General features: G+C 39.9%; 1 protein-coding gene across 1 annotated transcript in view; it reads left to right on the top strand.

The window, feature by feature from the left end:
* The window catches only part of tenm1 (teneurin transmembrane protein 1), a 167,505-nt gene that overhangs the window by 43,841 nt on the left and 99,127 nt on the right, over positions 1 to 24,537 (top strand). The window contains exons 4-5 of the mRNA XM_035669788.1: positions 5,121 to 5,364; positions 12,101 to 12,339. Of these exons, the coding sequence (XP_035525681.1) occupies positions 5,121 to 5,364; positions 12,101 to 12,339 (483 nt within the window). The remainder of the gene's footprint in view (positions 1 to 5,120; positions 5,365 to 12,100; positions 12,340 to 24,537) is intronic.

Genomic DNA, 24,537 nt, shown 5'->3' on the forward strand with positions numbered 1-24,537 from the left:
AGACCTGCACGATCATGACAACTCACTCATTACACATGCAACCATAACTGTGTGTGTTTATGCTTGACTCATTTTTTACCCTCCTCTCTTCTCATTACATGAGTATGACTTGGCTTAAATGCCTAAATTGTCATAAATACTTAATGTCTGTGCTATTTTAGGTCCATCTCACCTACAGTAATGCATTTTTAATACCTGGCCCAAATTCCTGTTACCTGTTACATTTCCCAATAAATCCCCCCAGATCTCCCTTCTGCTGGCTATAAAACGCTTTTCCTCATATCTCGCTTATGCAACCAAAAGCTGATGATTCCAGGAAAATATCTCATAAGCGACTTTTCCAAACGTGTCTTTTCTGGAGGGCTAAGTCCCAGAGGAACCCCAGGGCAAAGGATGTTCAACGCTGTCACGAATGTCATCTAGAGCTGTAATGGCCCCTCCCCTGGCCTCTATCTACTCCCTACAGAGTTGATTTGATGTTTTTGAACTCCTGGTTAGCCCACCAAATATTGCATGGCCCCTGCCCTATATTGCCAGGCCTATTTAGGCTACATCTACTATTTAACACAACATTACAGCTTTTGTGTTTGATATAACTTTCTGTGTAAGAGTGAGAGAGGAAGACTGACTTAGCAAGTGTTTCTCTGCCAGTTGAGCGTTTGTGTGAGAAGAGAGGAATTGAGTCAGTTTGTGGATCTTTGGGAGAGTGGAGACCCAAAGCTGCCTTAGCTAAGCCTTCTAAAGCGCCATCTGGCAGCCTGGGCCTCTGTGTCACCCTACTCACCAAGATTACATTCTCCCCTGGCCCTCTATCCCTGTCCTTACTCCTCCCATCCTGTCCACTTTACACTCTTTCCCCTTTTCCCTCACCAGCAAACACTAATGTAGCAGGTGAAGTTGTGGCGACCCAGAGCTCTTATAACTTGGGTTTTCTAAAAAGTCTAAATTAATAATGAGCAAGAAGTCATTGGAGACTATAGAGGCAGAAATAATTCGGCTTTATTATTTTGGTTTCAAAACATTTGTGAGCCATTTGGGTTGAAAAGCATTTCTCATTTTTCTCAACTCCGTCCAATTGTAAGCATGTTTAGAATGGAGATATTTGTGGGTCTGACTCAAGTTTTGACAATTCAAACCTATGCATTGTTATATATTATCTGCTATTTCTGGAAATTTCACAGCAGATTATTACAGCCTGTAATTGACTAAAACTGAAAACTGAAAAATACAACACGTTGTTGTTTGTTGTTTTTTTTTACTTACAGGGTCACGCTATTACACGTAAAGTTCAGTTTACTCATCAGGAAATAGTATTACTCTGCCTGGGAAAATAATTGATGGAGTATGCCTTTAATTCTCAAATGGAAAATGGAAACCTTGAAGTAATCATTGTTAGTTCAGCAAATTATTTGTTTTTGTACACTTGAGTTGCTATATAGTGAACTGTTTGCAAAGCAGCAATTGAATAATAAGAGAATAAAATCAATTGTTCAAATTTATATACATACATTTTATCACATCTACAAAAAAACAGATTTTTATGCACAAATCACCAAAGAGTGATATTCCACGTGTACAAAATAGCACATGACCTTATCTCACGTCCAGTGGAAAGAAGCTACATACCAAGCTTATATGTTGATGACTTTTTTTCAAACCAAGAGTTCCACCTTGACCAGCTATAACATCAAAATGTACTTTTACTTTACTTATACTTTAAGTACATTTTGCTGGTAATAATTTTAGTAAGATTTTCAATGCAGGACATTTACTAGTAATGAAGTATTTTAACACTGTGGTATTGTATACTGTAGATACTTTTACTTAAACAGATTTTTGTTTAACCAGTCATTATATCTCTCTGTTCAAACCAGACACCAATGACAAAAACAGTAATTCTACCTTACTGAACACGGGAGGTGCTGGTCTACTGCTGCCTCGATCAGTTAATTTGTTTGTGTTATTGTGTGACTTTGGTGTTTTAACACAAACCCTACATAGATTGACGGTTCGCAATTGCCCCAAAGAACTACATTGGAGCCAGTTTTGCAGCTGCCGGCTGTAGAGCTCTCACTCAATACTGGACCAATTTCAAACATTGTTGTCCCCATTAGTCACTTAAGACACAAAACATAGGAAAATAGAGTCCAGGATGAGAAATAAAGGCTCTGAGTACCACCTCCATGAGTGAAACCTTTATAGCAAGCATGAGCATTTGTATTAAAAAGAGTTGGGGATACTGTTGATGTGTTTTTTATTCAGTGACAAAGCTGCGGCTGAGAGGTTCACACTGTGATGTGTAAGAGAATTTTGCTAGCATTGTAGAAATCAAAACTTTGCTTTGGCAGAAATGTTAACAGTGGCTTTATAATTTTTGAATGCCTCGTATTAAGTCATTACAGTGTAATGCAGTCCAAGTCAAGTCAGAAGTCAACAAAGTCATACTCAAGTCAAGTCTAAAGTTGATTCAGTTCCTCAAGCGGGACCTGAGTGCCAGTTTCAACTTGAGTGCGCTGCTCTGGGAATGTAGTGCATGTGTTTTTTTTTTAGAAAAAAGATAAAAAATATATATGTTTTTTGTAACAAATGCTAAAAACATCTACCTCCATAAAAAAAGCTGGAAGCAAGGGATTTCTTACTGGACTCAAAGGACTCCCAGTTACTGATGAATCAGATAGACTGCTAAAAACTGAAGCACCACTTTAAAGCTCCTGGTGTATTACAATGACACACGATGCAGTACTGCTCTAAAAATGTTCTGTCAGTTTTCCCTAAGCATGTAATTTTTAATACTCAGAGGTAGTTCAGACAAAAATAACTTCCATTTTCCACATCCATTAGATTAGACTAAACAGCACCTCCAGGTGATGACACAAATACATTTCCTGTCATTTTACCAGGTCTTGTATAGAGTCAGTTTCAGCACGTTCTGATTAGCTCTTGAAATCTCATCATGATTTTGTGTGGTAGTCATAAACATTGGTTTCTATATAGGACAATGCAATATTGTGTAGTTTCCCAGGAGAGAATCAGTTATTTAGGTTCATATAGACCAGTGTGTGTTGCAGACACGAGAGTATAAATACGACACATCCACTGGTTAAGAACAAGTTGACACACAGTTTCAGCTGTTGTTATTCCACAGTAACATGTTAAACATGCTAAAAATATAAAATTTAATGTGTAAGTGTGAAATGTGCATCATCGCAGATGGCCCAGAGCAATAAACAACAAAAGGGGGAGGACACCGTTCAGCTAGAACCCCCTGCATGCTTCTGTGAAACCATGAAATAAATATGTGATGTGGGTAATGGCTTGTTATAAGTAAGGAAGAGATAATTTTATTGTGTCAGTGTGTAGAGAATGGAGACAAATATTTTATCATATGCTTAGGAAATGTGACAAAGACAATTCAGGCATGCTGGAAGATCAGTAACCAGCAATGTGTTTTGGAAGATGAAAAACTTGTCATTTGCTCAGAGAGCATTTTGACAGACTTCAAGCTGTAATTTTGGAAATATTATTGTCAAATATGCAGATATATATACACACACAAGCAGAGGTAATGTCATAACTGTAACAATGTTCAAAATGCAATTTCTAGCTGGACAGACGGCATCATGGAAATATTACTGTGGAAATGTTTATAGACCATTTACAGACCTGTTCCTGTCATGCCATAGCATTCCTACAACATTGCTACAATATATATCTTGTAAATGTGACTTTCTAACAAGTACGAGTCATAAAACCTGATGTGCTATGTGGTATGTCAATAAACATTGGTGGATATGACATTGCATATTGGCTTACATGTCTGTGCAAAAGACAACAATAATTTAGTGAGAAGAGATCAAAGCAATATGATTCTTAACATTGCTTAAAATATCAGTGCATGTGCACAGATTTAGTGTTATGGAAATGTTCACGATAACACATTCCGTAACTATTTCCTTGCAATATTTGGAATAGATGTTGCCTCAATTTTAGACGTAATGGTAGCTGAAGTACACATTCCAGTAACATACAGGCTTTTATGCCGGCAATAGAAGCTGCAGAGAACTAAAACAAGATTATTTAATTCTTTACTTTTCTCAGTTTTCATCTGGCAAGAATCATAAAATCTGTTCTCTGGTGTTGTCTGTGTAATACTTACACTTCAATAGGGACGACTGTGGTATTCTCCCAGGTGGGCTACATTTCCAGATACTAAATTATTGCTGACATTTTGGCAGCAAATAGACTTGTGGGCCAATACTGTCTGTCTACTAGATTCTGGACTCCTTTGTCCCTTACAACGGGTTTGAGGCTAATGTTACAATCATTGTCAATACAGCTGGACAGAGTTCGTCTTTTGGGATAAGGGATTTGCCGTGCTCATAGAACCATGCTACAACCATATGGCATGATCTGTCCCCTTAAACACTGATAACTGATGTCCCAGGATGCTTTATGTACACTCTCGAGTGCATGCCGACACATAGACACAGGTGTGCACACAAGGAAATAAATGGCAACCAGCCTCTTCTGCAGTCTTATAGACACACATTTACACATTAAACAAACATATGCACATTTTATTTGGCAAAACTGTAATTAGTCTATGCTCGCTTTTAGAAGACAGACTGAAAATAGAGGGAAAGCAGCAGAGAGGAAGAGATGGGAAGTGGGAGAGTTATAGCGAAAGAGAATGATAAATGATGGATCGAGAGAGCTCCAGCTAGACCCTGAGGTTACCAGTATGAGGGAGTTACAGCTGGCTAGCTCATTCCGTGGAGCTACAGATCTCATAATAAACATCACATGGGTAGTTTGGGCTGGCGGGTGCAGATTAAGCCAGAGCTGTTAGCTCTTTAAAGACTGCTCAATGTTGCAGCCAGCCAAGAACCTATTTATAGGGCGGCAAGAAGTGTATCAAAGTAGGTAGGAAGGGATGGTGCTGGACAGGCACAGTTTTCAAGCTGATTTATGTCCCTCAATCAGTGTAATAACAATAAACTGTCAACTAACACGCCACTTTTATTTGTAATTTATGGTACTGCGCTCCTAATAAACCTATGTTTATTTCTCCCCTGTCTCTCCCTTCCTCCTTCTTTGCTTTCCTCTGTCTCTCTGCACAGAACTGCCCAGTAGTCCAGGTGGTCAGTTCACATTTCGCCCGCTGCCCCCGCCTCCCCCTCCGCCCCACGCCTGCACTTGTGCCCGCCCGGCGCCCTACACTCAAGTCAGCCTGCAGAGGAAGACCATGCCAACGCGGTGCCAGGCCAGTCAGGGCAGCCAGGGGGCAGACACAAGCTCGAGCACGGACCAGGCACAGCTTCACAACAGCTGGGTGCTCAACAGCAACATTCCCCTAGAGACCAGGTAAGAGAATGCAACAAATTCAGTCCCTCTACAATTGCCCTTAAAGGTTACTTTTTCAGCGTTTTTCTTTTTTTTTTTTAACAACAAAATAAAAAGAGTTAACATGGTTTAAAGAATTTGGAACAAATAGAGTTGCGTTCCAAAATGCTTTCAGTCCAAGTTACTGTATGTCATTTTGTAGCAACACCCTTCAAATGAAAATATCTTCAAGGCAAATTGCCCTACTTCAACATAATGTCACTTGATTAAAAAAAATCTTTAATCTCACAAATGAGGATCATTAGATTAAAGGAAATTCTTTCATCAAGAGTGTGAGTTGGCAGACTTTCACAATTTCTTAGGAAAATCAGAGTAGAATTATTAAGAATGAATGCTGGACTAAAGGATTTGGACATGTTTTGCAAGTGTAGAAAGGAGTAAGTGAAACACCACGCAGGCCTCAGGGGTATTATTACAGGACTTTGCACACCATCAAAGTCAGAACGAATCTCTCAGGTTTTTTGGATTCTCTTCATTATCTTACCCCAAGTACAGATTTACCAGGGGACCGGTATCTGAGTTTATACTACCTAAAGTAAAAGTGAAATTCAGTATAGAAGTCCTCTTTTCAGGTACACATTGTGATTCTGCTTCCAAGTTGTAGTGCCCGAGAAATTTTTTCCAAATGCTTGGAGACCAGCCGCCGGAATTTCATCCTATCAAACAGAATTAAGCATTTGCTTGCTGCATAAGTAATAATTGATCAGAGAATTATTTAGGAGATCCTCATTTGTGAGGCTGCTTTCGAGAAGAAGCAGCAAGGTGCAAAAGAATATGTTTGCATGTTTAATGAGAGCTTGGTGCGGCAGCTGAATTCTCGTATTATGCGTGAGGATGAGATTGGCAGGCTGCCACATCAGAAGAAGAGGTTTTAATAACTTATGCATTAGGCCATAATTAGATATTACCTCATTTAAAGGAAAGGAAGAATAAAATTAGATTCTGTGACAATTTAAATTAATCATTGGCCAGACGTGAGTATTAATGTAAGAGACTTGTCAGAAGTGCATTGTAATTACATTACTGTGTGTGTTTGCTTTAAATGAAAATTCACCATAAACAAAATTCAGGCTTTTTTATGCATTTCAAATCATTCAGACAATATTTGCTGAACATAAAGAACTCTTTCTCAAAGAGAGATGTGATTATAAAACACAATTTCCGCAGTGGCTCAGTATATTGGATGTGCCTTTTTGTAGTAATACATTTTTGCATTTGGGAGTTTATAGTCAAATAAGTTTCATTTGATAGTGCGCTATTAGTTCTGAACCATAAAATGTAATCATATTCATAGTCAATAGAATAGTGTCCCTTCATAACATAATTCAGATATTATTGGCTCTTTTCTATCTAGCATTTGGTGGGGGGAAGACAAAAAATGACTGAAGTCTTCACTGCTTAACTGTTTTGGGTTGGATTTAATATTCCAGCACCCTCCTCTCCCTCCTCTTTCACATTCTCAGACACACTGCTAATCTAATGATTTCATATTTTAGCTCTTACCCTGATGCTGCTGCTATCAGCTCAATCTCAAGCGTGAGATTAAAGATTTTTCAAGTATTTACAAACTTGACATGGGGGCTCATGCCAGTAGAATTATAAGCGATGCAATAACCTTAGTAAAAATGGCAAAAAAAAGAATAAATTATAATATCTCTTGTTGTCAAGTACACTTCCATTTTCCTCGATGTGTATTTGATGAATCTGTATTGAAATGTATTGACGTTGCGTCAAAAGAGATTAAGATTGTTTGAAGTGTGCATAGATTTCCTTTTCAACTGCATATCCGTTATGTTTCTGGAGAGGCCAGCTTGTGTAAGTGGAAGGATGCAGATATGGATATTCAATATATCTGACTGGGTCTCACACTGGGTGTGTTAAGAGGCATAACAAATGTTGGTACTGTAATAAATTGACTTGTGCCCTGCCTTCTCTCCTTCCTCTTATCACTAAGACGTGATACTACTGGAATCACACACGGTGCTTGTGCAGCTACACACCGAAATCAACTTTTTTATACACACACACACACCATATATCTGCATGTACCTGCACCCAGTGCACGTCGGTCTCCACCTGCACAAACACACACACAGTCCTTCGCACATATCCAGGTAGAGACAGCCCTTGGGCCTTAGACACCGACCTCCTGGAGAGCGGGAACTCTCATTTTCTTCCTGTCTCGGGGGAAATCTGCCCTCTGATATGAATTCAGAGCTTCCTGGGCGTTGCCCCTGGATATTGTTTGAGAAGATCAAAGGCAGGGAGCCAGGAAGAACAGTGAAGCATTTTTAAAAGTGCCACACAAGACGACTAGAGTTCCACATGCATTGACAAATGCAATTTCTTCAGATGGATTCGGATCCCTTTTGCTCTAATCCACCTTCAGCAGAGCAATAAAAGCACCGCAGTGGACTTGACCTGTGTACTGGCCTCAAAAATGTGAAAATGCTCACCTGTATTTGACATCTTTTTGTGTATGCTTGTCTTGTGTGGGCATCTCTAAGCCAAGCTATGTTTCTTTATGTGTGTGTGTGTGTGTGTTTGTCTGGCCTTTCAAAGTTGAACTACCATTGACCCCTAGGTGCGTGGTTGCTCCATGTGCAGTCTCCTGTGTCCCCCATCTGACTCACAGCCTTCTGCAGACACCGGATAGGTGGATAGAGAGAGGAGGAGAGGCAGACAGTGAAGGATGGATGTCATCTGTCTCTCATGTTAAACACAGCCATAGGGCCACACTATAGATGGGGGGGACAGAGAGAAAGACATAGAAAGAAGATGACTGGCAAAATGAAAAAAGAGAGAATTTAAGTGAATTGGGAAATTGAAGAAAGACAATTCAGTTGCAAAAAATGTCCATCTTATCCCAAATAGGTCTATTATTGATTCTAGTAAAAGAAAGGTTTAGAATTTTAAAAATTTGTCAATTTGAATATACTGAAACGCTCTTTATTTTATCGTAATCTTTTATCAACTTTATTTTTCCCTTTTTTGTGTGTTTTAAAATATTGCTCTAATGCATGATTTTCCTTATGTAAAGCAATTTATATTGCCTTTATGTTTTAAAAGTCCGATAGAAATAAACTTTCCTTGCGTGAGACCATTTCACCAGTTTCCTATGCAAATTTTCTTGAATTTGTAATGTAATTTGCATGACACAAGTGCTATGACCTGCTTTCTTCGGTCATGCATCATAATACTCTTTCTAAACTCATTTCTTGTTTTTAAGTCAAATCCATCTTCAAGGCTGAATATGAGACTAAATGACTTGAGAAGATGGATGTGTTTTTGCCGTGTATGAGGGCAAATGGACGAGTCTGGTGTCCAGCAACGCTGTCAGTCTGCTGTCTGGCCCTACTTTAATGGGCTGTCCTCCGAGGGCCCTTCAGAGACCGCAGTCCTACCAGCAGCCTGTGACCTCACACCCTTCACTGCATGGACAGAATAACACTCTGGCAAGCTGCACGTCTGCCCCAACATATCACACTCACAGCCGGTATTAACCCTCAGAGAGCACGCAGTAACCTGGGGCAATCATTGCTGTCGGAGAATTCCAGGAGCTCCTGGATTCTTTTTTGTTGTTTTTATGGAAAATACACACACACGCAGAGAAGAAAATAATGAGTCATACCTGTTTTTTGTTTTTTTTTGTTCTGTTTCCCCCAATATAGCCATTCTTTGTTTCACCACACCAGCATTCTTTGTTCATTTTTTGATGCAAGTCATATGACCAGAACAAGCTGGAACTGCTTATAATTGCCTGCCTAGACCCACATTTCCAAATTGCATAATTTCCTATCCCCCATATTTCTGCTTCCTCATCTGACACCCTCCAACCCTCGCCCTCCATTATCCAAACACAGTATAGATGAAATGCTGTCTCGATTAATTGCCCTTCAGCTTAGTTTCCTATCATCATCTGCCATCTAACGCGCTCTTTTATATAATGAAAATGAACCTCATCTTCGTTTAACTAATACAGCGGTATAACTTAAGTAGTCGCTTTGATGAGTCAAAAAAGGAATAGGTTTGTCATTGATCCTTGGCTGCCAGGGCTTTTTCATTCTCTTTCATATCAGTGCTGCTCTGCATCACAGTAGCTGCTCATACTGATGCACCAGAAAGGTACTTTGTCAAATTTGAGCTTCTTCTCTTAAGGACTTGAACTGTATAAGAGCTTATAGTTTCATATTCTGTGGCTTATTCAGTTTCAGTTGCAGTTGAGTTGCAGTGTTACATAGCAGTTTGTGGCAACACTGTTTTCTATTGTTTAACTGGTTATAGTGCACTAAATGTGAATAATGTCTGTGTTTTACATTTGTCACATACATTGCGTACCTCCCGGAATTTATGGTAGAACATAATATAAATTGCAAGTGGAATCGTAGTGCTTAGGGACTTAGACTACTTTTCTTTCTTGATTTTAGCTTTCTGGATTAATCTTTGATGATGCATTACTTGCAAGTTTAAGAGACCACTTAAATTAAAAGCACACAAATGCAGCCAAACATGTGGGATATTAAGGGTTTAACTGAATTACTTAGTTCTAGACTGTGCTGTACTGAGAGTTTTTTGACAGGTGAGGTTTAGGGGGTCTGTATTTTCATGCAGTGGCAAAGTAGAACAGTCTGTCCTGTGTGTGATATCTGAATCCTGAGCCAGCCCTGTATGTATCATTTAAAAAATAGCAGGAGAGGGGTCTTCTCTAAAATCTCCCACCTTGGGGGCCCTTTAAATGAGTTTCAGTCAGGCGTACTTCACAGTGAGACTAAATTCCACTGAGTGCAGATTTTGCATAAATAGAATCAGAATAAGGTACTTGATACCTAAGAAAAGATTATGTCTGTGCTGTGCTAAGCTAATTGGCGAAGGATTGAACCACTGTCCCAGATATGCCCAGACAGTAACTTCGATTGTTTCCAAATTCATACCATAATCTACTTTAGAAAGACAAAAACAGTGGTCCCAGAGGGGGCTGGTAGTTTGTGGGACGCACAATGCGGAACGGCTCCCATCCCTCTCAAGAGAAGGATAGCAATTAATTGTCCTTTTGCTAAACCCCTCCCCAAAATAATGATTGTCCAATCACAGCTCAGCAACCGTAAGCTTTGGATGTTCACATGCCAAAGGGGCAAGCACAGGGCTGTAATTAGAGGGATACTCAGCAATTAAACAGTTTGGAGGGTGGTGTCTTATTTTCTAGCCTTTCCAAAAACAAATGAGAAAAAGTGTAACGTCAGCTGCAATCATTAGCATGTCTCTCTAACTAGCTTATTACCCACAACTGAGTGTTACTCCCAAAACCAAGGAGCACATTATTAAAAAATAACTGCATTAGTTTGTGCGGTTACAGTTTATGTTTAAAAAAAGCCCTGTACACGTAAAGCACATCCACTGTGTAGTGTTTCAGAGTTTAGAGTAACATTAGCAGCTCTGTCCTACTCTTTATTGGATTTGGGTTTACACTCCAGCAAGCCCAGCCAACAGCCTCAGATAGCATTACGCTTGCCAAACACATCATCATCTGAGCTTTCTCTCTTGTAACGGTAAAAGTGAAAACATATTTTCTAAACAAGAAAGCTAAGCATCCAGACAATTTTATGTTTTCCTTATATTTATACTACTGTTAGGACAAACTAGCTCTACACTGAAGAAAAAAAATGCTTCTTCTTTGGCCTTCCCCATGGTTCATCAACAGAGTGCTGCAGGAATATAATTTTTGTTAGATACCTGAAATGAGGTCTGTGGTTTTAACACAAGCTTAAGAGTTTTTCACTTTTGCTCTATGACATAAAATCCTTGCTTTTACATGTCTTAAAAATGGCGGTTGCTAACAACATTGACAATGACATTAAACATCAGCACGCTAAACATAGAGACTTCCTGCTTCCTGTTTTATCTGCTCACTAGTCTGTCTTTACAGCCGTGTTGTCTTTATAGTCTCACTCTTGCAAACTATTAAGTTGTAAGTCAAGTGGTGGTGACGTTGATGTCATGCGACCCCTGCTGGCGATCGCATTTACGGTTTAAAAAGCATAAATGTGGTGTTCATTTCTGAAGATTATCTTGCTGAACAAAGCATGTAAGTATGCAATAATCCAAAATCCAAAGGGAAAACCCAAAGGAAAAATCCTGTTGGCTTTTTTCGAAGGAACCAGTGTGATGGTAACCGGGTAGGCCTACAAATATAGCTCATCCCTGCAGCACTTTACTGGTGAGGATGCTGGCTTTTTGCCCGAGACATGGAATTTTAGCCTGTCTCTTAGCACAATATAATGTAAGTAGACATCAAGGGCATATTTAAGACCCTTGTTAAAAGATTCTCCTTTTAGAACGAGTCAGCTTGCAGACAGTCAGACGGAGACAGTTCTTAACCAACTCCTGGAGCTAACGTTTAGCTTAATTAACTAGCTAGCTACAGCTGATAAAATCTGCCAGCGGTGGATATCACTTCAGCTGACAAAATCAACGGTTGCTGGCTGAAAATGAGAGGTTTGCTTCTGTCTGCCTCTGTCTACAATCATTTTTGAAAGACCCACTCTTTCAAAAATTACTAGAATTTTGAGTGGTACATCTGCCGCCATTAAAACTGTAAACTGCATTATATTGACAGGCATAGCAACAGTCACTAAGAGGGGCGGGGCTTGCTTTAATGAACAGGTTAGAATTCAATTTTCTCTTTGTTTTTCCCCCACAGACACTTCCTGTTCAAGCAGGGCTCTGGTTCATCAGCTCTACTGTCAGGGGCGGGGCAGGGATACCCCCTGACATCTGGGACAGTGTACTCCCCTCCACCCCGGCCTCTCCCTCGCAGCAGCGTGACCAGACCACTGTTTACTTTCAACAAGCCTCACCGCTGCTGCAACTGGAAGTGTACAGCCCTCTCTGCGTCACTCCTTACTCTGACCCTGGCCCTGTTGCTCACATACGTCATTGGTGAGTAAAAGTATACATAGATATATCTTCGCCATGTTTGTCATGTGTTGCTGCACAAGAAGATTTCCTTGTGTTTGTTCAGATTGTATTTAAAGAATCAACATTTTCAAAACAGATCGCTGGAAGGGCCAGGAAATTGGGAGGCTTGTCATAAGACTGCCTAATTAATTCAAAAAAGAATCAATGAAAATAGAGATACAAACTCCAACAGTGGTTTTAATACACAGAAAATCAAAGGGTAAAAAAAATACAGGAACAAAAAAAAAAAGAAAAAAACGATCGATAGGGATCAAAGCTGGACTGCTGAAAATTTTACACTTACTTTGAAGGAGTTGGCTTTAAAAACAGCTGGTAATGTATTCCAAATGTGACCCTCTGTAGGATATTATAACTTGTAAATTAGCTGTCCCAGACCAAAACACAAAACACTCACTCACTTTTTTTCTCTCACACACACCCACAGCTACACAAACACACACACACACCTTATTACTTTTCTACCTCTAACAGCCTTGTTTTTATTATATTAATCAATCTAACTTTGTCTAAGCTTAAGATGTTATTGTCTGCGCTTTTTTAATGTTTATATATTTTATTTTTTATTTGCTTATTTAATATTTAATATTTGTTTTAAGGTTCTTATTACTTAACCCCCTCTTTCTATTTATGTTTCAATCACATTTGTAGCAGTATTGCTACTTTTTTTTTTGGATCACATTTGAAGCGGAATTGCTGCTTTTACTTGAATAAAGCATCTGTATACTTTCTCCACACTTAACAGCAGTTTTTATGATTGATTCTTATTTTGAAATAATTTTGGAATCAAGAAAGTTTCTGGAGCAGTTCTACCGTCTGGCAAATCATCATCAGAGTTTGTCAAAGTCAAGTGCCAAATTTATTCATCGATCCCCACCGATTGCACCAATTCCCTGTTCATCCTCAACCTTGGCCTAGCCCTCCACCTCAGCACATCATCTCCCGTCCTCCGCCCCCCAAGTGCAGATATCTCAACCCAGCCGGTTTATTTCCCTCCTGTGGTGGTGCTCAAGGTCACGCCGGAGCAGGCGGGGGTTCGCATTAATCACACACACACACATACACATACACATGCATACACACACACTTCACAGACAGACATCACACACACACTCACACTGGCGAATCCATGCAGATTAATCCCCAGGCTGAACCATGCTATTCCATTAATGTCCCGGCCCCGGTAATTAGTGCATTAGTGAGGAGTGTGAGTGATGACTTGAAGACGACATCACCTTTTAATTGGTGTCATGCTCCACTCCTGCTTGGCAATGATCGATCTCCATGTTGACATCACCATGGCAACTGCACCAAGATGTATGGGATGTAAGCATAGATGATATGTTAGCCTGTAAATCAAAGATATTCAAATAGCAAGATTAAAGTGGTCATGGACTTAATGTCTTTGTCTAGGGGACGAGGTTGAGACAGAGGCCACCAGATGATTAGGTTCTCTCATTACATAATTATTCAGTAATTTTAATGAATTAATTAAGAGCCACTGACAGGGAGAGAAAAAGTTCCTCCATTAGTTTTGCGCCTTTTCATCTTCATCAAATAATAGCCATGTCTAGTTTGTATTTATTGATTTTGTCTCTCACTGTCTATCATTAAATCAAGTTCTCATTAAAGATGGATTCTTATTATCATAAGTATTATAATAAGAAACAGAAGAAATTATATGCAGTGTTTAAAATATGATAATGAATGATCATTTATTCAAAATATAATCAGCTCCTGCAAGCTATTCTACTGTACTGTGGTTGTACAGTTGTTATATCATGCATATTTATTTTTATCTTTGTTTCTGATTTTCTTTTCTTCTTCACATATAAGACCCACCATATGAGAGAACTGTTGAAACCATTAATCAATTACTTGACAATCAAAAGAAATCTTAAATTTTTCAGTATTCCATTGATTACAACTTCTCATTTATGAGGATTTGCTACTTGTTTGTGTCTTATGTTAGTAAGGTAAATAATCTTTTGTTGGTTTGGAGTTGTTTTTAAGTGACAAAAAAAACCCATTTATTTGATTGCATTAGCTGGGGCTTAAGAAACTGCAATGTTTTTTTTGTTTGTTTGTTTTTACATATTTTTTGACATTCTGATTAATGTATTAATGAAGGAAATTATAGATAGATGTTTGTAATGTGTGTGTTGCCTGTCAGCATGATACTGCAGATACTGCTGACTGAATCAAGACATTTGCAACATTTAAAAAAATATGACATATTTCTTTACAGTCGTGCCAAGCTGGAGCCCCTTTCAGAATGCCGGAGATGCTTCCCCCTCAAAATCATCTTAACGCAGCTGTTACATTTGGCTGAATCTTCATCTTTTCTCATGATGCTCAGCCAAACTTTACACAGCTTGCCGCAGTCATCCATGGTTCAGCATGAAACTGAGCTAGGAACTGATCTCACATGCTAAGTGGAGGCACAGAATGACCGATAGCAAGTACTATGCAGCAGATCTTGAACACTTAATGTAGCTAATAATTTAATAACCACATCTGACACTGATGATTTGTAGCAAATCCTCATTTTGTTTTGGAACCATTTCTTAATACCCACCTCAAATCATTGCCCATCCTTTAAGCTCTTTGTGCAAGGTATGTGACTTGTTTATTAATTTGAGGAAAAGTAACCCAGCAAATAATGAGGCAATAATATTATGTCTCAAATTAAGGTTTCCAATTAGCACAACAATAGGACGATGCATGATTGCAGAGATAATGCCGTGCCTAAGTGATTGCAGCGTATGCCCCCTGTTGTGATTAGCTAAGGCAGTCCTCCTCTCTTTCTTTACTGCCCTCTTTCCTCTCCTCCCATACCCCCTGGTGTTGCAGGGGCTGTGAATAGCTTTGTTAATTTGTTTATCTCCCAACGTACCCCTCCCTCCTGCAGTCGTAGCTTGTTATTAAGCACAACACGGCCATCAGATATGAGGAGCCAGGCATTATGATAGCAAACGGGGCATTTAAGGAGAGATAGAGGACAGATTAAGATTGCATCTGTAATCTTGAAGAATATTACTGCTGACAATACTACCAGTAAATAATTTTCTATTCTAAGCTCATTTAAGTTCTGCCTCTGTAAAATCTACCTACTATTGCTCATCATGCTGTCAAAAAAAGGTAATTAGAGCATTTCCTGCATTAATGATGTCTTGCTGTTTTAAACAGTTACAATCCTCAGTTGTTGAATCAAATATGAGGAGAGGGTGTTATATGTCAGTTATGAAAAATAATCATCTCTATGGCAACAGGGAGAAGCTTCTGATGCAATTGAAATGAGCAAGTCAGCAGCACCCTGCAATCAAATAATCACCACCAAATCACATTTCAGTCGCTCGCACACACAGCGGCACAGACAGTGTACACTTTAAGCTAAAATCTTCTTTATAGTTCTGTTGTGCAATATGTGCTGCTTCAGGGGACCTGGTGGTTCCATAAAGAACCAAATGACTCGTTAGTGGCTTTAAGTTCATTACTTTAACGCTATTTCTTTCAGTAAATCTACTTTCACAGTTTGATGGCAATTCAAAGCATCTGCCTTAAAAGTAGGCCATTATTCAGTGGGGTCAAACTCAGTACAGTTCCAACTGAACTCACAAGAAAAGAGATAGTGTGTCTGTGATTATTTCCATAATCAATAAATCTGCAGATTATTCTCTTGATTTGGTTTCCCAGGGCCTAAGGTGATGCTTTCAAATGTCTTAATTTGTTCCAACAAACAGTCCAAAAACAACATAAAGTTTACAAAACTATAACAGTACATCCATTTTGGAGGCTACAACCGTCAAATGTCTACCATTTTTGCTTTGACGATTCATTTACAATAAAAATAATGGCAATTATTTTCTGCTGACTAATTGATTAATCATATAAATAATAATAAAGTTCAATTACAATCAATCGACTGATTGTTTCAGTTTTAACCTTTGCTTCACCATCTGAGTAGGGCCCTATTTATGCAGCAAAAATGTCAAACATTTTCAGCTTTTACATTCCTAAATGTGTATTAAATCACTATAAATTGAACATCTTTCTTGTTTGGGTTTGTTGGTTGGACAAAACAAGCAAAGATGTCACCTTGGGCTCTGGTAGGCATTTTTCATATTTTAGACTTTGCAGCTCTGACAAACTCTGTGCTTGGTGGCTAGAACTTAATAAGAGTTCTTAAGTCGCTCCCTCTTGATCAGGATTTCTCCTCCAAACGTCCTAGCAGGCCTTGTCTGTCTCAGCGCCAGGCTGATTACAGCTTATCATGAATTAAGTGCTTGTTCTATTCTATTTGTTGACCACCCTGGCTAACAAGTTAAAAAATTACAACTGGGAGCTGAGGAGCACATTATGCCAACCATACACATCAACGTCAACTAAGACATTACTCTGATACACACTGGAGCACCATTCTTAGACAGGTTTTTTTTCATTTTAGCTCTCCATTTTCTGTCAGATAGACACAAAACCACAACGGCATTATCATCTAATACTGTCCTCATTAACAATAAGCCACAGTGTGCAGAAAGAAAGGTAACAATGGAAATGCTAAATCTAAAGGTAGCCACACAGCTAACATTAGCAAATATCAAGTAAGCTACCTACTGCTACTACCTAACCGTTTTTGTGAGAGTCGAAATGTGTGAACACAGACGGCACAAACATAACTGAGAAACGTAATCGTTTTTCACTCTTTCCGCTGCTACATCTGCTATCACATTCTGACAGTCACATAAGAGGTTATGGTGTAAACACTGGCACTGCCATGTTTGCAACAGCCTTCTGTCACTATTGCTGTGCTAATGTGAGCCATACAGGGTGCACCTATCGGCTATTGACAGTGATGACGTATAAATCATCTTGTCAATCAATCATGTTCTGAGGATGAACCAAAGACTGTATTTAACATGTTTGATATGAAACACTATTAAGGACAGTGACAGGAACGACTTAAGTTCATTAATTTTAAATGTGTATAAACCTAAACTGGCACTGAAAAGGACCTATGCTAAATTGTGTTGTTTTCTCTACAATTACAAGTTTATAAATAACTAATGCAATGCCCTATTCCTAGGTACTCCCATGATATGATGCAAATGGTTCAGCCCACACACGCATATGATCTTAAAGACTATATTTAGTTAACAATAACTGTCTTCATGTTGCATTACAGTTACCCAAAAATGAAAGCCTGCTAGTTAGCATGCAAATACAAATGAAAAAAGAGAAAAGAAACCCAAAGGAGGGAAAACCATGGTTCTTTCAGAGGGAGAGCGAGTCTCTAGCTACTTAATATTTCTGCTTTAAGCTAGCACTGATGCAGCAGTAGAAGAGTGTGTGTTTTTGCTGACTGTGGAAATCTGTTCGACTCAATTAGCATCAATGAACAACAATTACCTTTCATTATTTGTTAATATTGCTAAGAAAGCATTTGTGTTTTTAGTGTGTGGCATTGAAGGGGGGGACAATTGTGACCAGTGATTGGCGTTTCATCACACTGGCTCTCACAAGTGCAGATATAATCCAGACATTGTGCTGGTCGGTTGACTGAACCTGGCTCTCAACTTGCATAACTAGCAGTTGTTACAGTATGTGAACTGGAGCTGTAGCTGATGAAAGTACCTGAAGAAAGTAGCTGATGCTTGCTCAAAAAGTTCCTAGATTTGTTGAAATTTAAGTGCTCAAGGGCTCTGAAAAGTTGCTCAATCTATTGACAAAGTCATAAAGTACAGAGGAGTGTATAGTTGGGTGCAGATTTAGGCTGAATTTATTGCGGTAGCCTATATATGTTTACAAAAAATTATAATGTTATTATAAATGTGAAAAACTTCTATACATTACCACTGAGAGGGCAGCAGCAGGTGCCCTACCGTTTGATGAACTCTGGATCTTTTGTGGTGAGCTCATGAAAGATGCAGACCATTGGCTCCTAAAGGTTAAATAAAATGTGTAGACTGTTTAGACAAGGTAGATGACCTTTTATTAGGTAATACAATAAGCCTACATCCTGTCTCCTGTCTCCTGTCATCCTGTCTATAGTAGAGTTGTTTTCTATGGAAGTTTTAGTTTCTTTTACAACAGATTTAGAATCAGAATCAAACTCACGTATTAGAATTATTCAGCAGGTCCAGCAATTGTTCTGGAATAGACCTTTTTCTCAGAAGATATTTTGACTTGTCACAGTAGGAAAGGTAAAGCGAATAATGAATTCCACCTTGAAAGGCGCTATAAAAATGCATGTTATTATTATAATTCAGCTGCTTCAGTTTCAGAGTCCTGGTATTGTTCATGCTGACTCACTGTCACTCTGTAAGGCTTGCTAATACACTTGACTAGAACAAAGCCATTGTTAATGTTATTAGTGACTAGGGCTGGGCGATATAGCTGAAAATGTGTATGGTAAAATGTTTTTTGTATGTAACAGATGAATGCTGTGACTGATGACTTTGCATAGAGTGGACGCAGCTATGGTGATTCACTCATAGCACACTCCATTATCAAGGAATATGATAGGCTGTTTATGAGTGAGGGCGTATTTGTTGTTTGCTTTTATGGCGGTTTGCATTTAATGCCTTTAAGTGAAATTAATGAACATTCTAATGTTCTTGTTGCTATTAATGAAATATTGCCAATATTGCTACTGTTGTATTGCCAAAGATGATTATGAGATGAGGTGACACCTGTACTCTTCCTACTATGGCAATTCAAAATGTCTGTAAAAAAAAAAACACTTATTGTCAAACGAACTTTGTGTCACTCTTCAGATTCAGTTGTTTTATCCTGTTGACAATGTTGTAAAAAGAAGCAGAATTAGGGTATTTATCAACCACAACCAGTACAATCAGTGTGTTTGGTCAGGAGATTGGCAATAATATTCCTGATCATTTTGGGTCCCTGAAAGTGCTTATGTGCACACAGTATCTTGGACTGAGGTGCATGAGGACACGACTATTGTCTTTAGGAAGCAGTGGGAAAGGTCTACAAGATCTTAATTAATTTTGTTTCACAATATTGTCATATTCCTCACCCCCTACTGTCAGGTATAAGGGAAAACAGCCTACTTTGGTCTCAGGCCGATGGTGATCCAGCACTCACAACATAGCCGGCTAGCTCTGTCCATTGTCAGGACCAGTGCTCCTGACTCTCATTATAGTGTTTTAGTGAACACACACACACACACACACTACAACAATGAAACTTAATTTGGAACAATGGTTAACAAAACATAAATATTGCTGGTCCAAGTGAGGAAGAGCTTTACTATTTCCATTTTAGCTAAAAGCACCATTAGCAAATTAGGACTGATGTGCTGTGACTTTATGAACACTGCAACTACAGAGTAACTGGGTAAGAAAGTAGCAATTATATCAGAAATAGAACAGTATGATTTGTATTTTATCAAACACATTTTTGTCTAGTGCTGTTAGTTTATTCTTAATGTGCAATGTAATTAAGGAAATGTCCCAACAGAAACTCAGTGTGTGAAGCTGATTTTTCAGTGAACTGATAGAAAGGACAAAGAAGACATACCTAAAATAAAAGGATAGTCCAAGTCTAAATTGGAAAAGCTCAAATGTGCTGATTCACTGCTGACGATCTGCTACATTATTCAGTCTGAACTGAGTCCCATATGCAATCAGACAGCACAATCTGCAGGCCATCACACACACACTGGACTGTGATGGTTGTCCTCAGTGGGATAACAATGCTTCACAGTTTTGAACATTAAGTAACAGTCCCTGAAGCACAACATAGGTGGTAAACACCAATGATAAATGTGATGGTCAGTAATTGTAAATGTAGTGCATTAATTAGCTTGTTTTGTATACTAATAATAACCTCAGTGGAATGAACAGTCTGTAAAGTGGGCATTGCAGTCTGGTCTGATAGCAGGTGGTAGGCAGGAGGCCAGAGATTGTGTACAGAGGTAAAGTCAGAGGGTCAGCTAAGTCTGGTGATGGCTGTCGGGACGAAGCTGTTGAGATGTTGAGTCGGCCTGGCCCTAATGAAATGTTGCCTTCTCCCAAAGGAAAGTTTTTGAACAGGTGGTCGCCTGTTTGTCTGGGATCAGCCGCGATCCTCTTCATTGTGCAGCTCTGTCAAGGAGGGCAACTGGCAACCAATTATCTACTCAGCGATGCTGAGTGGGTAAGATTGGCTGGTACAGCTTGTTTCCAGTAGGGCCTGGAAACTAGAACCCTTTCTATTAGAAGTGTACTGGCTCAGCACAGTTCAGCTGGACACAAAAAAGCTGTCACACACAGTGACTCAATCACAGTACAGCAATTCTGCCGTGTTCTGCACCGTGTATTGGCTTTATTCTCTTTGCCTCAACAGATGTTTGTAATCTGTTCCATAATTATAGCTCACACTGAGAGGGCTTTCACCTTTGAGTCAATATGTATGCCTTAATCTTTACCTATGTATGTGTTTTAAGGTGTCTGCGTGTGTATAATACTGAAATACTTTTATTTTCCATTTTTATTTTTCAAAAAGAAAATATTTTGATTATTTTGATAGTTAGACCAGTAACAAAGTTACCTATGTTCCCCGGGTCCTATGTTCCCACGCTTAACTGTATGGGGACGGGGAAACAAAAAACCCTTAACCACAAACCCTTACACCTAACCCTAACTTAGCGGCGGGAAACATAGGACCGGAGGATACATAGGACCGGGGGAAAATTAGGAACCGGGGACAAACATAGGGATGATCACGTAACCAATATGCTAATTGTATTCTCTTTTTTCCATTAATTTTTTAATTTTAATTTTTTACAAATTTAGAATGACTAGTATGTAACCAGAAGCACATTTTTGTTTCCTCCTCATTTTTCTCTCCAGTTTCTATGGAGGCATTTTCTGAGCTTGTTTACTGTAAACTGTGGTATGGTTGAGTGATTTTACAGGCCAAAAAAACCCAACCTATTTTGGGTGCATGGGGAGAGAAATTTAAGGTGAACATTGGTTTAAACTGTTCTGCTCCTTTACAAATTTTTATGGTGAAAATGTGAGAAAACAAAAACAATGAGCCACATGTGTGTCCAAGTTCAAATGTATGTGTGTGCAAGCATGTGCATGTAGTTGAAGGTGCGTGCGTGACTTTCTGATTCGGACTGCGTGTGTGTGCTTCTTTGTGTGTGTATGTGTTTGTGTGTGCACCCCAAGCTTCTTTCAGCCAGCTGCTTCATGCCTCATTGGGGTCTGTATTGATTGGTCCAGTTTCTCTTTGTTTTCAGTCCTCTATTTTGGTCGTCTGATGCAGCTCTAAGAAACCCGCTGGCCTTTGCTAAAACTGCCCTAACAGCTCCAGAAGCCTTTGGTAAAATTGCTTTAAATGGCTAGACAGACTCTGTACAGAAAGCTCTGAATGGTGAGAGAGCCCTTTGGTAAAATGTCTCCAGAAGGTCAGAGAGGCTGCAATGAAATAGCCTCAATAGTTCACTGAGGCACCATGCTCACACACATACACACGGACATGCACAGCAACTCACACACACTTTTTTTCCTCACCCACTCCATGACACACAAATGCAGTCGCACACCAAAGCACAATCACACATGGATTGAGCTGTATGTGAACGTGAGCGGCAGTTGTGAGTCGCTGTTTGTCTGCAGTGTTTTAGCTCTCAGTGGTGGTTGATGGTGGCTGCCGGAGGGGAATCTAACATGGCGCCGATCCCCTGCTCATTTAGCACTATTCTGTCTGTTGTAACATGAATCAGCTTTCAGAAAAGGGCCAGATCAGTAAGACAGCAAGTGGGAGACAGACATGGAGAGTGGGGGACTCTGACAGAAAGGGAGAGGGGGCGTGATTAGAAATGAAAGAACAACAGAGAAATGCGTGAAGCAGAAAGCTGTGATCTGTTGGACTTGGTGTACTGTCGCTACCGTGACTAACTAGATGACAGTGACAGAGAGTTTTACTGGTAAATAAACACCAGGATATACAGCACATCTCATCATTCAAGATGTGAGAAGTGTGTCACCACCTCCGCTCTTCCTTTATCCCTCTTCCCGTCATTTTATCCCTTTATTCAAACAGGACTTCCCATTTCAGATTAGCAAGGTCACACCGATGATAAGTCCTGAGGTTTATACCAGTGAAGACAGTTTGGAGGGTGGCTCTGCGTCTGCTCACATACACACACACACACTTGCACACAAGCAAATGTCAGCTGGCAAACACTCACACACGCAAACATACACACTTAAACAGTCATGACAGCGGTATTAGTAGCTTTCAAGGGGTTGGTGGAGGGGAGTAAGAAAAACACTTTAGCACCTCTTGTCTGTCAGAGTGGAGCGAGGGCCGACAGGCGAAAAGGCGGGAGGGCAGGCAGACCCCCAGGCCCTCAGTCTCTACTCTAACGTTGACTTAGACACAGATGGCTCTTTAGTCCCTCTCCTTCACTCTCCTTCACACTTGTTTTCCCCATTTGTCTCTCTCTCTCTTTCTTTCTTACTCCCGTCTCTCCCTCTCCCCATGTCTTTTATCTTCCTCTGCCCTTCTCTCTCTCTGTCTTTCTTTCTCCCATCCCTCAGAAGTTGTGGCTTAGCTAGAGGCTGACACAGCCATGCAGAACTTGGATGAGAAATTGCTTTTACTGTACATGCTAAACTACACACTAAATCGAATGACTGATGCTCTTGAAAGTGTTTGCTGCAGGGCAAAGCCAGCTGTAGTCTTTGGTTGTCAGACAAAATATAGTTGGCGGTTAGCTATGTGTATGAGCGAAAAGAACTTGGCAATCAGGCCAGGGTGTGTTTCCGCTTGTGCGAGTGTATTGATAAATCATTTTTAACTGACTGCAGTGCTACCTTGGCTGTAATGGTTATCGATAAGACAGTATATTCACAGTCAGTCTCACCCATTGTGTCCCCCAGCCCAACCCAGCACGGTTACAAACACCAGATAGCTGCATGTAGTGTAACACAGGCATTAAAAAGGAATGCACACACACACACACACACACACAATTTTCTTTCTCTATCTCCTGCTCTTTCTCCCACCACGAGTGTGAAATCTAATCATCACTGGAGCCCACAATCATTTCTATCTAATCTGGAGACACACACATGCCTGACAACAACAATAGCAACAACTGCAGCAGCGATTGCAAGCTAGCATTATCTCTGCTTCTACCAGCTCAAATAGTCTGTTTTTAAAACCTGTCTATCTGGAGAGAATGGTGACGCGAGTTTAACAATAAAGATATGCCATCCATACGTCTTTGCATTCCAGCTGTTAATGTACAACTGTCGCAATGGAGGGGTTGTTATCTCAGGAGCCTTGCTAACTTCATCCACAAATTTCCACCTGCTTGGATTCCTCTGCTCTCTTATTTCCGTGGTAGTTTAAGTAAACCTGAAAAAGCCACATCAAGCACCTATTTCTGTTACTACTGAACTGTCTCAGTCTCTTACTACACCCTGCGCTGTTCTCTTCAGCCTGCCACATCTTCTACCCACATCTCGGTGGGGTAGCCGACAGTGAGGGTACTGTACAGAACCCCCTCACAGCAGTGCCGTCCTATTACCTCTGGCAGTCATCTCACTGTCACACTGATCAATGATTCATGTGTGCGAGGGCCTCGGCCTGTTAGCTCGCTGCACTGCTGCTCGCTATCGCCACTGTGTTGCCGCCGCTCCCGTTATAATGACTGGACTCACTCGGAGTCTCCTTCTAACATGTGATCGTTATGTGCGTTTTTGCAAGAGCGCGAGAGAAAGATGGACACTGTGAGAGAGATGGATAGACAGGCAAGAGAATAAGAGAGTGAGAGTGAAGGTTCACGCTGGGCCCATGCTGCTCACATAACTGACTGCATGCTGTGTCTAAGTGTGTGTCTGTGTGAGTGTGTATGCATTTTTGTGTTCACACAAAGGCTCAAAGATGTGTCAAATCCTATAAGCAATGGTGTTAAGAAGTGAGGGGTACCGCGGAGGTATTTTTTATTGCATTACGTTTAATGATGTTCTAAATGTTCCTTAGAAACACAGGGTGTAGTGGTGGCTGAGTGGTTAAGACATAAACCATATACTGCAACATCCCTGGTTTGATTTCATTTTGGGACCTTTATTAATTATTCCCTCTTTCTCTTCTAGTTTCTTGTCTGTTTCTGACAAATTAATATTTTAAAAAGCCAAAAAA

The sequence above is a fragment of the Morone saxatilis genome, unplaced genomic scaffold (assembly GCF_004916995.1).
Source record: "Morone saxatilis isolate NCDOM2014 unplaced genomic scaffold, NCSU_SB_2.0 Contig22, whole genome shotgun sequence".
NCBI lineage: Eukaryota > Metazoa > Chordata > Actinopteri > Moronidae > Morone > Morone saxatilis.